Raw genomic sequence first — 15081 nt, 5'->3', positions numbered from 1 at the left:
CCACATGACAGCAAGGTGGGAGTGAAATCACCCCCACTCCCCGGGAGAGGTTGTTACGTCACAGGGTAACTTTCCAGGATCAGATGGTCCCAAGTCGTCAGGAGGTAAAGGCTTAATAAGCACGTACTTGTGGTGCTGGACTTCTGTCATAAGCTCGAAAGGAATCTTGAGACCTGAATTACAAGAAGTCATGCTTTGCCTGTCCATGTAAAAGTCACATCAGCATTATTAACTGGCTTTTCCCCAGCAATAACAAATTGGCCAATTTTTAGTGAAACGAGTGCATTTTGTGGCTTGAAATCCCTGCAGAAGTGTCATTTGCATGTAATTGATCATGTCCCTAAATATTGCATTTCAGCAAAACAGATTGTTTTGTAAAATGTCTTGTGGTATAAAGTAATCTTGCAATAAAAATGAAACTGTAGTAAATTGCTGGAAAATGCATAATGTTAGTGAATTAACAACTTCCATATATAAAGTTCTCTTCTAAAACTCGTATGACAACAAATATGATTGTATTACCAAACTGAAACTGCCTTGCATTGAAGAGATTTTTTTATGAGGTACATTATTTTGTTGAGAAAAATTAAAGGAATGCATCGGGACAAGGCTCTCCAAAGACCTTATCCTTGAGTAGTCAGGTGAAAAATTCACTGTGTAGGTTTCATTTTAATTGATAAATTATGGATGTACATGTCCAGTTTCCCAAAATGTGCTTTAAAAAAGTCTTTTTTCATAAATTGAGTTAATCATGAGCTGTCTGGCTTTCCATTCGCAGGTATCACTGTTTTTTTGCGGCTATGCAGAGAAACTTGAGTCTACAAATTACAGGATGTTCCCAGCGTGATTTGGGAGCTTTTCTCACAGGAAAGGAAGCCAGAAAATAGGGGGCAACCAGAAATGTTTGGTTTTCCACCTACTTCTTAAATTCCCATGCCATTGTGAGTGTACTACCCTAGTTAAGTGCGGTGCAGTTTGGGTCTGTTTCTGTGGGCATTCCCAGGCTATTCAGAGAATCCCACCATATGCATTCCTAATAGGCCCAATGACAGCGATATCTGCTGAGAGCAAGTATAGATCGAGTTCTGGGTAGGGTGAAGACCCCAACATTGAATGACCGTAGAAGCAGCAAGCTGTTCCAAGATCACACTAGCTCCATGGGTCAAGTCCCCTTGCTGCTACAGGCACAGACACCCGCCCTTATTGTTCAAATGTCCCCATCCCCAGGAGTCTGGCTGCAGTCACCACCAGGGCAGCGTGTTGGGCCGAAGTTCCATGCCTCCATAATTCTAACAGTGCAACAGTTCAACAGAATTTTTGGCATATGGCGTTTAGTCATTTTCCTTCAGTTTCCTGTTTCTCTGAGGGGAATTTTAAATCCCAGAAACAGGTGGGTTTGGTTTGGGTGGGATGTAAAAGTGTTAAAATCTGAAACCTACCTTCCGCCCACCCACTTTCGATTTTAACAGAGGCGGAATGGACAACCAACTTGCTCGCAGGAGGCGGGCTTGTCATTTAAATTAACTGCCCTTTTAAAATAAACCCAGGCTTCAGGAAACCTGGCAGCTAAAGGGAGGTGAGGACTGCTGGTTCCAGGAGGTAAGTGCCTTTCACTTAACTGCAAGATCCAGTTTGCCTGCTACATCCACATCCATTATCGGACTCGCTGCCCCCTGCCAACCCCCACTTCAGTCTCCCCCATGACCTTTCTGATCTCCCTTCTGCTCTGGACCCTGATCTTTCCCCCAACCCCAGTTTCCGATTACCCATCTGGCCTCCATCCGGCCTTTCAATCCCTTTCTCCCTTTCCGCACCCTGGCTGCAGCCTGGTGCTGAAAGCCTACCTGCTTGATGGCCAGCCAGCCTCTCAGTCTGGCTGGTTGTGGTCAGGAAACAGAGATAAAAAATGCTAATCAGGTCCTGTTGTTAGATTCAACAGAACATGAGGGTAAGCACAAAACTGCTCCCATCCCTGCTGCCTCTTCCCTCCCTGTATCCAGGATAAAATTGGGGCCTGTCTCTTATTGTATGATCTTAACCTGTCTATGCCTTTAAAGCCAAATTAGATAACATTTTAGTGTTCAGTGGAATTTATTATCTGACAATGTCTGGTTGGTGGTTTTGTGATTATAGCTTATTTACCTGAAGCAAATATTAGATCCAAGGAAGAGGCATATAAATTTGCCAGGAAAAACAATAGACCTGAGGATTGGGAGCAATTTAGAATGCAGCAAAGGAGGACCAAGGGATTGATTGAGAAGGGGAAAATAGAGTATGAGAGCAAGATTGCGGGGTACATAAAAACTGACTGTAAAAGTTTCTATAGGTATGTGAAGAGAAAAAGATTGGTGAAGACAAATGTAGGTCCCTTACAGTCAGAAACGGGAATTTATTATGGGAATAAAGAAATGGCTGACCAACTAAATGCATACTTTGGTTCTGTCTTCACAAAGGAGGACACAAATAGCATACCAGAAATGTTGGGGAACACAGGGTTTAGTGAGAGAGAGGAACTGAAAGAAATCAGTATGAGTAGAGAAATGGTGTTGGGAAAATTGATGGGATTGAAGGCCGATAAATCCCCAGAGCCTGATGGTATGCATCCCAGAGTGCTTAAGGAAGTGGCCCTTGAAATAGTGGATGCATTGGTGGTCATCTTCCAAGATCCTATAGACTCTGGAACTGTTCCTATAGATTGGAGGGTAGCTAATGTAACCCCACTATTTAAAAAGGGAGGTAGAGAGAAAGCAGGGAATTATAGACCAGTCAGCCTGATGTCGGTAGTGGGGAAAATTCTAGAGTCCATTATCAAAGATTTTATATCAGAGCACTTAGAGAACAGTGGTAGAATCGGGCAGAGTCAGCATGGATTTAGGAAAGGGAAATCATGCTTGACAAATCTACTAGAATTCTTCGAGGATGTAACTAGTAGAGTTGATGAGGGGGAGCCAATGGATGTGGTTTATTTGGACTTTCAGAATGCTTTCGACAAAGTCCCACGTAAGAGATTAGCGTGTAAAATTAAAGCGCATAGGATTAGGGGTAGTGTATTGCAATGGATAGAAAATTGATGGCGGACAGGAAACAAAGAGTAGGGATAAATGGGTCTTTTTCCGAATGGCAGGCAGTGACTAGTGGGGTACCGCAGGGATCTATGCTTGGACCCAAGCGATTCATAATATACATTAATGATTTAGATGAGGGAACTAAATGTAATATCTCCAAATTTGCAGATGAGACAAAACTGGGTGGGAGGGTGAGTTGTGAGGAGGATGCAGAGAGGATTCAGGGTGATTTGGACAAGTTGGCTGAGTGGGAAAATGCATGGCAGATGCAGTATAATGTGGATAAACGTGAGGTTATCCAGGATAGATGCAGGAAGGATGTTCCCGATGGTGGGGGAGTCCAGAACCAGGGGTCATAGTCTAAGGAAAAGGGGTAAACCTTTCAGGACTGAGATGAGGAGAAATTTCTTCAGACAGAGAGTGGTGAACCTGTGGAATTTGCTACCACAGAAAGCAGTTGAGGCCAAAACATTGTATGTTTTCAAGAAGGAGTTAGATATAGCTCTTGGGTCTAAAGGGATTGAAGGGTATGGGGCGAAAGCCGGAACAGGTTACTGAGTTGGATGATCAGCCATGATCATAATGAATGGCGGAGCAGGCTCGAAGGGCCGAACAACCTACTCCTGCTCCTATTTTCTGTGTTTCTGTGAGGCAGTACCAACAATGTTTGATATTATGATAAGACTAAAAATTCATCAAAGTTCAGTGTCATTGAATTTCTGTACTAATGAAAACAAGGCAATATCTTGTATTTTATCAGAACTTACCCAGGCCCTATTATTTTTATGAAGTCAAATAATTAAGTGAAGAAACATATTTTGAGATTAAGAACCATGGTGTCAAAAATCAATAAGCAGATTTTGTCCTTGTTACGTAAAAAATTCCTAATAAAGGACTATCATTCCTGTTGAAAAAGATTTACTATTTCAATCTTGTTGCCATTGTCAATAGGATTTAATTGCATTTGTGAATTCTCCTTCAGTTTCAGGTTTCTTTCACATGCCACGAGTATAGCCCCAGCCACAATGCTCGAAATGCAAAATGTAATATCCACATTTCTTTGAAGAGTTTTTGCTGGAACATACTTTGCCATCCTTGAGTTACCCCAAATAACTTGCCCTTACTCAGCCTTTCTCAGGTAGATACTTCTTTGTCACAGATAGACGCTGCATCTATTTTGCACTCTATTATTCTCCAATCATCTCTGTTATATTGACACTGAAGAGCATTTGCTGCATGAATACAGTTCCTCTCGAATCTTGAGGTAGAAGTCTTACTAAGATCAAAGGCCACAAAGCCAGTTTACCAACAAAGACTTTAAGAGCTTTTACCCTGATATTTTTCCTACTTGAAAGAATTATGCATGGAACTTAGTTTAGGTCTCAGTAGTGCTGAGCAATTATCAAAATAAACAAAATTCAAATGAACCTTATTGTCTATAGACATTCGGAGAATGGACTCAAAGGATTGACAGTGCACCAGATCCAAAAGACACAAACTCCCATATTCTTATAAGATGGGGCAAAGAAGATTTCTTTGCGCCATAACTAATACCTGAGATTGAGTTCTGGCAGTCTGTACCATGTGTCTGTCTACCCTGATCTCCAGATGCACCATCTGCATTATTACTTAAATGGTCAGCTTGTTACAGTATGTGCTCCCAAGACAGAGTAAAACAACTACAGTATTGAGGCTAGCACACTTGCTGGACCTATGATAAAGCCCAGTTGGCAGCTCCCTCTTGCCATGTTGTATCTAAGTACCATGGGATGACGAGCAATGAAATGTTAATGGTCCTTTATGCTCCTATTTTTGTGCATTCAATTTAACACAGCTAGCTGGTATAGCAGTTTATCAAGAATTTTCTGCCTCTCACTTAATCATGCTTCATTCAGAGGATTTTTGTAGTGGCCTTTGTTGTTCAATGTGATAAAAGGATTAAACCACTAACACCTTTCCCCGATAATCCTGATATGACTCCTTCCATGCAGATGTGGTTTTAGAAGTGCAATGTACTTAAAATGATCCAGGAGATGTTTCTCTGAGCACACATCTTATGCAGAGTGACACCTAAATATAGTCCTCAAGCATAAACAGAAGAACTCAAAATTAGAGGTGTGTGTGTGGAAAGAATAAATGAGTCCAGCCACTGAATGTTCCCAAAAATAAGCTTCCATTTGTGTGTTGAATTAATGTGAGAAAGAGAAAAGTTGAAAGGTATAATATGTCTTGAAGACTCAGGAATGCGCATCAGTGTTATTCGGGCTCGATTTTAAAACAAATCGGCAACGAGCTCAAAAAAAGGTGCGGGCCGCACGCCAAAGAGCCACTACAGTCTCTGGCATGGCAGCTCATTTAAATAGCTGGGCGATCTGCCCCCATCCCATCACCTGGAGGGGCGGGCTGTCTATCCCTGGCAATGGCGTCAGTTGCCTGTGAGCAGGCGCTGGCACCTTTTTAAAAGGGCAGCCAGCCCTGCCATTATATTTAAATTTTTAAAGCTACACCACTCAAAAGTTATCAAATAAATTTTGAACGCTCCTTTCCCACCCCCCAATAACCATCACCTTAACTATTTGTCCCCCCAAAAACACTTACCTTTTAAATCTGAACTCCCCCCCCCCCCCACAAGACTGCACAAAGTTTAAAGTTCACCCCTTCCCACCATCCCCTCTACCCATTACGTTTACTTGACCTATTAATCCCCCCCCCCCCTCACCCAACCTCTGCACTGAAAATATTAACTCCTCCCTCCTCCCCACCCGTGTCATGCCGGCTTTCCCCAGACGGGGAATTGAAAGCGTGGGAGTGCCGGAAGATTTAAGGTATGTTGATTTAAATTGATGCATGTCAGTAATTTAAACATTTAAATCCAGGTCCCATCACCCAGCGGCGGGGTGGGGCCGCCACGGAACCTCACCACTGCCAGGAGGATCAGGTTGGGCCCTCCCGACGTCGGCCTCCGTGGCGGCCCACTGCCAGAACCATCTTCCAGCCCCCCCCCGCCATGGAGCCCGACGTCGTGGGCTTGGTAAAATCCAGCCCATTGTCAAAGGATTCGTATTTACCATTCACTTTAATTCCAGCATACTTTCAAAACGTCAGGAAGGAAACATGACTCTTACTGACTCTCCAGGTGATTTTGGCAGCCTTACATGACATAATAGTCAAGATCAGCACTGCTGGGAGGAAGCCTTTGATGTCTTTGTTATCAGTATTCTTCTGTTTTGTAGGTCATGAAGATGACTTGAGGCTCAGAAAGATAGAATTGGCAACTATTTCCTGTTTCCATGTCATGTAACCCATTTGGGCTTCACTGAAATATGATGTAAGATCAGATATCACATAAATAAAAGGAGCCCCGACTTGGGCCAGTGATGGATGACAGTGGCATTAGCGGTATAATCTCACCTGGGGAGAGTGGTGAACGATTTCTCTTCTAGCCATCTACCATTGCTTCTAGATTTTTAAAGTTAGGGCAGGAGTCCATCATTACCCTGTCCCTATCAAAGATGACTCCAAAGTAAATCTACTTAAGAATGACATACAACTCATGAGTATGCTATGTAAGCACTATATCAGGGGAAAAAAAACATGCAGTGTTCTGAGAATGGCTTGGGACATTTCAATATACTCTTAAATGGCCAGATGTATGTCTTCTGGAGCACTGACTTTAGGACTGAACACATGGCATGCAGATGAGGCTTTTATTTAAAGAACAAAGATTGCTAAGTACCCCTTGTGAGTATCTTTTCCTTTTTAAAATATGTTAAGTGTTACTTGTCATACAATGCAGTGTAAGACTTTATTTGCACTTCAACTGATGCTAAATTTGTAGTGTAAATCCACAGACAAGGCTTAAGCTGACTCCAGAGCCTTCTCCCCATAGGAACATAGGAAGATAGGAACAGGAGTAGGCCATTCAGCCTCTCGAGCCTGTCCCGCCATTCAATGAGATCATTGCTGATCCGCGGCCTAACTCCATATACCTGCCTTTGGCCCATATCTCTTAATATCTTTGCTTAACAAAAATCTATCTATCTCAGATTTAAAATTAACAACTGTTCCAGCTTCAACTGCTGTTTGTGGGAGCGAGTTCCAAATCTCTACCACCCTTTGCGTGAAGAAGTGCTTCCTAACATCTCTCCTGAACGGTCTGGTCCTAATTTTTAGACTCTGCCCCCGAGTTTTAGAATCTCCAACCAGTGGAAATAGTTTATCTTTCTCTAGCCTGTTTTTTCCTGTTAATATCTTGAAGGCTTCGATCAGATCACCCCTTAACCTTCTAAATTCTAATTTGTGTAATCTCTCCTCGTAACATAACCCCTGTAGTCCAGGTATCATTCTTGTAAATCTACATTGCACTCCCTCTAAGGCCAATATATCCTTCCTAAGGTGTGGTGCCCAGAACTGCTCACTGTACTCCAAGTGGGGTCTAACCAGGGTTTTGTACAGCTGCAGCATAACCTCTGTGTCTTTATACTTCAATCCTCTAGATATAAAGGCTAGCATTCCATTAGCCTTTTTGATTATTTTCTGCACTTGCTCGTGGCATTTTAAAGATCTATGCACCTGAACCCCCAAGTCTCTTTGGACATCCACTGTACTTAACCTGTTCCCATTTAGAAAGTACCCTGCTCTATCCTTTTTCGGTCCAAAATGGATAACCTCACACTTGCCCACATTGAAATCCATCTGCCACAGTTTTGCCCACTCACCTAGTCTGTAAATATCTCTTTGCAATTTTATGCTCTCATCTAGACTGTCTACAATGCCACCTAACTTTGTATCATCAGCAAATTTGGATATATGACTTACTACGCCATCATCCAAGTCGTTAATAAATAATGTGAATAATTGAGGCCCCAACACAGATCCCTGTGGGACACCACTCGTCACATCCTGCCAATCGGAGTACTTACCCATTATCCCCACTCTCTGTCGCCTACCACTCAACCAACTTCCGAACCATGTCAATAGTTTTCCCTCAACTCCATGGTCTTCTACTTTAGTTAACAGTCTTTTATGTGGAAACTTTATCAAATGCCTCTGGAAGTCCATATAAATAACATTCATGGACATTCCCCTGTCCACTACCTTAGTCACCTCTTCAAAAAATTCAGTGAAATTTGTCAGGCATGACCTTCCCGTCATGAATCCATGCTGGCTGTCCCTGATTAACTGAAATTTTTCTAGGTGTTCAGTCACCCTATCCTTGATTATAGACTCCAGCAATTTTCCCACCACAGATGTCAGGCTAACTGGTCTGTAATTTCCTTGGTTCTCCCTTTCACCCTTCTTAAAAAGTGGAGTGACATGTGCAAATTTCCAATCCAGAGGGACCACTCCTGAATCTAGGGAACTCTGAAAGACTATAGTTAGGGCATCTACAATGTGCTCCCCTACTTCCTTTAACACCCTCGGATGGAAACCCTCCGGTCCTGGGGATTTCTCACTCTTTAGTTCCATTAATTTCCTTGTTACTGATGTTTTACACCTTAATTGTATTAAGTCCCTGTCCCCTATCGGCTATTATTTTTTTCGGGACTTGCAGCAAGTTTTCCTCCTTTTCAACTGTAAATACTGAGGCAAAGTAATTGTTCAACATGTCTGCCATTTTCCCATTATCAATGACAATATCTCCATTTTCAGCTTTTAGTGGGCCTACATTGCTCTTGACCACCCGTTTTCCCTTTATGTAACTATAACATTTCTTCTTATTGATTTTGATGTTCCTTGCAAGTTTCCTTTCATAATCTCTTTTAGTCGCTCTTATCAGCTGCTTTGTGACCCTTTGCTGGTCTTTGTATCGATCCCATTCGGCTGGATCTGTGCTGCGTTTTGTATTTTTGTAAACCCTTTCTTTTTGTTTTATGCTATCCCTAATCTCTTTAGTTGTCCATGGCTGTTTTTTCTGTGAAGTGGAGCTTTTTCCTCTCAGGGGTATATACTCGCTCTGTATTTGGTTAAATGTTTCTTTAAATAAACAGGAGAATGTTCTTCAGTCATTTGACCCATCTACCCAGTTTACCATGGACAGTCTCTGTCTCATCTTAGTAAAGTCAGCCTTACCCAAGTCTAAAATTCGAGTAGCTGATTCGTGCTTTTCACTTTCAAATGCTGTCTTGAATTCGATCATGTTGTGATCACTATTTGATAAATGTTCATGCACAGTTAGGCTACTAATTAAATTTGGCTCATTACTCATAACTAAATCTAATATTGCCCCTCCCCTATACACAACACCTATTACAGTTTTAGATTCTTTTCTGTTCCTCAATTCCACCCATAAGGTCTCCACTGGATGCTTTCCCTTCATTATATCCTCCCTCACCAATGAGGTGATATTATTTCTAATCTGTAAGGCTACTCCACCACCTCTGCCATTTTCCCTGTCCCTCCTGTAAACTTTATAACCAGGTATATTTAGTTCCCAGTCCCGACCATCCTGCAGCCACGTCTCCGCAATGGCCACCAAATCATAATCTTCCATTTGAATTTGCGCCTGAAGCTCATCTAGTTTATTCCTTACACTCCATGCATTTGTATATAGAACTCTTATTTGGGCTATACTCCCTAACCTGTCCCTCAGCACTGATGCTTTATTCTCCTGTTTATTATTTCTCTGTTCTGGTTTAACCAGTATACTTCTTGCAGTTTGGTAACAATCAGCCTCACCACTAACCTGCACTCCTACCTGTTGAAAAATTGAATTCTTTGAAGAGGTGACTAAGGTAGTGGACAGAGGAATGTCTATGGATGTTATTTATATGGACTTCCAGAAGGCATTTGATAAAGTCCCACATAAAAGACTGTTAACTAAAGTAGAAGACCATGGAGTTGAGGGCAAATTATTGACATAATTATTGACGGTGTGGCTGCCTCCTCTATGTCACTGGGGGAGGCCGCCGCATCCCCGGCAATGGTGTCCAGTGCCACCGCGCAGGCGCCGGCGCCATCTTTAAAGGGCTTTAAGCCCTTACAATTAATTTTAAAGGGAAATCATTAGTGATTTTTATTAAATTTAAAACTAAGTGATGGAGGCCCTTCCCCACCCCTTGCAATGGTAATTTCATTGCCCCAAATGACCATCAATTGATTTTTCAAATACCCGAACATTCCCCCACAAGCTTCAATGCTTTGCCCTTCAACCCCTTCCCACCATCCCAACAGCAAATAAAAATTGATTTCCCCGCTCCTCCACCCCTCCTGCCTGGAAATTTTTATTACTCCCCCTCCCCGCCAGGTTCTCGCCTCAGGAGTTCTGAAGGTGACGAAGGCCGAACGGAAGCCGTAAAATTGGAGTGGGACGGCAGGTAAGTTAATTTGAATATATTTAATGTCAATCTACATATGGAGATTAGATTAGAGATACAGCACTGAAACAGGCCCTTCAGCCCACCGAGTCTGTGCCGACCATCAACCACCCATTTACACTAATCCTACACTAATCCCATATTCCTACCAAACATCCCCACCTGCCCCTGTATTTCCCTACCACCTACCTATTCTAGTGACAATTTATAATGACCAATTTACCTACCAACCTGCAAGTCTTTTGGCTTGTGGGAGGAAACCGGAGCACTCGGAGAAAACCCACGCAGACACAGGGAGAACTTGCAAACTCCACACAGGCAGTACCCAGAATCGAACCCGGGTCCCTGGAGCTGTGAGGCTGCGGTGCTAACCACTGCGCCACTGTGCCGCCCTAATGATGAGGGGCCGCGCCGCGACCTGTGGCATCGAGGGGCCGGTAAAATTCAGCCCATGAGGAAGAAAGGGTCATATAGGAGCACACTGAGAATAAAGTGGAACTCATCCTTCTGTAGTTAACAGTATCTCGGGAAGTATATGGAAAAAGTAGAATTTCTAGAGACTGAAGAAAGTCAGTTATCATTATCACTGTACCCCCTTTTCAACTGTCATCTATGGCTCAGTTGGTAGCACTCTTGCCTCTGATTTAGAAAGTTGTGAGTTCAAGTCCTTTGCCAGAGACTTGAATGCAAAAATTTAGATTGATGACTCCAGTGTAGTTTTGACGGAGTGCTGCACTGTTGGAGATGCTGTCTTTCAGATGAGATATTAAACCAAGGCCCTGTCTGCCCTCTCGGGTGGATGCAAAAGATCCCTCAGCACTATTTTGAAGAAGAGCAGGGGAATTATCCCTGGTGTCGTGGCCAATATTTATCCCTCAATCAACGTCACAAAAACAGATTATCTAGTTATTGTCATATTGCTGTTTGTGGGAGGAGCTTGCTATGTGCAAATTAGCTGCTGCATTTCCTGCAATACAGAAGTGACTGCACTTTAAGAAGTATTTAATTGGCTATAAAACACTTTAAGCCATTCAGAAGTCCTGAAAGGCACTATATAAATGGAAAATCTTTTCTTTTGGAAGCAACAAACAGACCATAGGTTTGACTTGAATTTCTTTTGTTGTACCAAATAAATTATATGAAAAAATATTAAAGAATTTAAAACATCAAATATTTCCAAAGGCAGGCAGTAATGCTCTTCTAGAGGTGAAATTTCTTTTGGGACATAATTGGGAAGTTGCACTGGAAATTACATCCAATCATGTGCCTGTTTTGCCGATGACTATTTACACCCAAATTTCCTGCCAATCTCATTGGCATACACTACAATGTAAAAATAAGCATAAAAAGCAGAAATAAATGTAAGGAATTGGGATCTAAGGAAAGCATTGAACTCACATCATATATTCCTTCATTTAAGTATGAAAATTAACATTTCAAATCTTTTAACTCTCATTGGTGCATATTAGCCACAGTACATTTAAGAACATACAATCTGGAAAATTTTCAGTTTTTAATATGACTTATACTGATGCTGTAAAAATGTATTAGGGTCATGAAATATCTTTAGCAAACAGGGTAAAGGAAAATCCCAAAGCCTTTTATTCATATATAAGGAGCAAGACGGTAACTAGAGAAAGGATTGGCCCACTCAAGGACAAAGGAGGAAAATTATGCGTGGAGTCAGAGAAAATGGGTGAGATTTACAGCCCTTGGGACATAGCTTTAAGTTGAGGGGTGATAGATATAGGACAGATGTCAGAGGTAGTTTCTTTACTCAGAGAGTAGTAGGGGCGTGGAACGCCCTGCCTGCAACAGTAGTAGACTCTCCAACTTTAAGGGCATTTAAATGGTCATTGGATAGACATATGGATGAAAATGGAATAGTGTAGGTCAGATGGTTTCACAGGTCGGCGCAACATCGAGGGCCGAAGGGCCTGTACTGCGCTGTAATGTTCTAATAAAAAAAAAAATAATAAAATCACAATAAAACACCAGAAAAATATTTGCCCCGTACCTAAAATTCTGGGCTGAATTTTATACTGATTTTGAATTGGTGCAATTGTAGGCAATATACATGCACAACTTGATAGCCTGGGGTCGGAGCCAAGATGTGGTTGAATGAATTTTATAGAGACAAATTCATCCAAGGCAATCACAGCATATTCCAAAATTAGAAAAACAATTTTCTTTTTCTTGTTGACTATATTTTGTAATTACATGTTTACACCACAGCTGATTTGAGATAACCATTCAGTTCTATTGTTTCATATTTCTCTGTTTTCATGTACATGCGCATTATGCCACATTACTATGAATGCTGATAATCATAAATTCATTAAGAATATCTGTAAATGCCCCAGATTTCAGACAGTCATTTAACTAGCAGCCCTAAATCATTAAAAATTAATTCCAGTATTTCGAGTTCTGAAAAAGTTCTATTATCGAGTAATTGATATAGATTTGTTCTCTTCCACATGGTATGGGCATCTACTCAGTAAAGCAAAGGTTATAAAAGTTCTATGCATTGAACAGTTCTGTTAATATTTATAGATTTATTCAAAGGATCCATATGCCGTAAATGAGGTTGAAAGAGTTTGGAATTACTAGAATGCTTACCTTCAGCATTTTTCAGCAACAAGATCCTTCTTTAAACAATATGTCGTAAAATATATAGATTGCTGCAGAATTATAATAAACTCATAAGCCACAATGTAGAAGTTTATGAGAGTTCTGGTTCTAAGATGTAGTTTTGGAAACATTAGTGAAGAAACCAGACAATAATCTTTTTAAAATTTTTAAAAATTCTATAAGCGATAGATTGGTCAAGTAAGTCCATAAATAAATAATTGAAGGCATATAAAGATCCTTTATTTCAAAATGTAATTTTCTTTATTGAAATTAATATTACTTTGTTCACATTAATTAATTTTACCACCTTAAATTATTTTGGCTGTTTATGAACAAGTTTTTGAGAGGATCTTTAATTATATTAAAGCAGCTGAGTTTAAACTGACACACTAGTAGAAGAATTTAACTGGGGATGACCTCACACTTCCCCATATCGAATTCTGTCTGTCACAGTTTTGCTAACTCACTTAATCTCGTAATGTACATTTGCAGCATTCTCCTCCTAGCTACACTACTTACTGTGTCACCTAACTTGCTGCCATCAGCAAACTTGGTTATGTGGTTCTCTATTCTTCAGGAAGAAGAAAAGAAGGAAAATTAGGTTGGAGGGAAACTTGCACAGATTTTGCTTGAGATCTACAGGGAAGCATATTGAATTGGAATTTGAGATTCTGTTAATATTCTTTTACCTATCCTATATTTGGTGTTAAACATCCATAACGTCTTAGTATTTTGATAGGGATAGAAGCAATGGCAGAGAGGCAAAGCATAAAAAAGAATGTCGAGTTAAAGCTTTGAATGCAGTTCACATAGAAACTGGAAGAAATTTTTCATAGCATGAACAGTTTTATGAACATAGTATAATGCACCTGGCATCTCATGATTTTTGTTTTGTGTTTCAAACTCGTGCGTTGAGCTGTAGGTTCTGTTAAAGGTTGCTTTCATAATACTGAATGGGCAGTTATCAAATTTTGTTGCTATATATTCCATAGGAAATCTATTCTAATGTTTATTTTTTTCTCTCTCTCCCTCTAATTTGTTCCTCGTCTTCTCCTTGAATGCAGTGATTCATGTTGGACTGTACTACATAGATGGCCTCTAATCCCTCAACCAATTTTCCATTATTCAAGTGGAATGACAGTATTGGCAAACAATTCAATCGAAAGGATAGGATCCTGACTAAGTCTAATTATTTTCTCAGCTGCCATTCACACTTGTGCACTTTCCAGTAAGCATCACTGGACAGCCATTAACATGTGAGCTCTGGCTGATTTTTTTGCTTTCTTTCCCTTCCAAGCCTACAGAAGCTGAGGCCAAGTCCTGCACCCCACAACCACCCCAAATTAGGAATTGAATTTAGGATTATCTTTATTATTTATGGCTTGGTAACTCGCTATGATGGTGTATTTATCCACTGAACCATTGGAGAATTAATTTTCTTCTCTCCCCCTTCAGTTTTTTTCTGAATTTCTCTCCTTACTTCTCTTCTGATGGCAGTGTCTCGAGCATTAGTGATTTGGTAATACTTCATCCAAAAAGCAGTTTGTCATGTGTAATAAAAACAGAAAATGCTGGAAATACTCAACAGGTCAGGCAGCATTTGTGGAGAGAGAAACAGAGTTAAAATTTCAGGTCAATGACCTTTCATCAGAACTGGAAAAAGTTAGAAATGTAATAGGTTTTAAGCAAGTGAAAGGGGGAAGGGTGGGAAAAGAACAAAAGGCAAGATCTGTGATAGGTTGGAAGACAGGAAAGATTAAATGACAAAAGAGTTGGCGGTGCAAGGCCAAAGAGAGTGGTAATGGGACAAGTTAAGAAACAAAAGATGTGTCTAGAGGAGGTGTGAATGTCAAAATGATTATCAGCTGCCACCTGAAAGCAAAAACAAGGGAAAAGCCAGACTAAAACCAAAACCTACAAAGAGAAAGGAAACAAAATGGGGGTAGAAATTATGGTCTAAAATTGTTGAACTCAGTGTTGACTCTGGAAGGCTGTAGAGTTGCTAATCAAAAGATAAGGTGCGGTTCCTCAAGCTTATGTTGAGTTTCATTGGAACACTGCAGGCGGAT

General features: G+C 40.9%; 1 protein-coding gene across 2 annotated transcripts in view; it reads left to right on the top strand.

Moving 5' to 3' along the window:
• ank2b (ankyrin 2b, neuronal) overlaps window positions 1–15081 on the top strand; it is an 802067-nt gene that overhangs the window by 101745 nt on the left and 685241 nt on the right. The window contains exon 2 of one of the 2 annotated variants that reach the window (XM_068039631.1): window positions 12–104. The exons of the other annotated variant lie outside the window; for it this stretch is intronic. Within the exon in view, the coding sequence (XP_067895732.1) occupies window positions 12–104 (93 nt within the window). The remainder of the gene's footprint in view (window positions 1–11; window positions 105–15081) is intronic. 2 annotated transcript variants of the gene reach the window in all.

The sequence above is a fragment of the Heterodontus francisci genome, chromosome 1, assembly GCF_036365525.1.
Source record: "Heterodontus francisci isolate sHetFra1 chromosome 1, sHetFra1.hap1, whole genome shotgun sequence".
Lineage (NCBI taxonomy): Eukaryota > Metazoa > Chordata > Chondrichthyes > Heterodontiformes > Heterodontidae > Heterodontus > Heterodontus francisci.
Note: the sequence above shows the minus strand (reverse complement) of the source record. Positions and strands in the feature narration are given on the sequence as shown.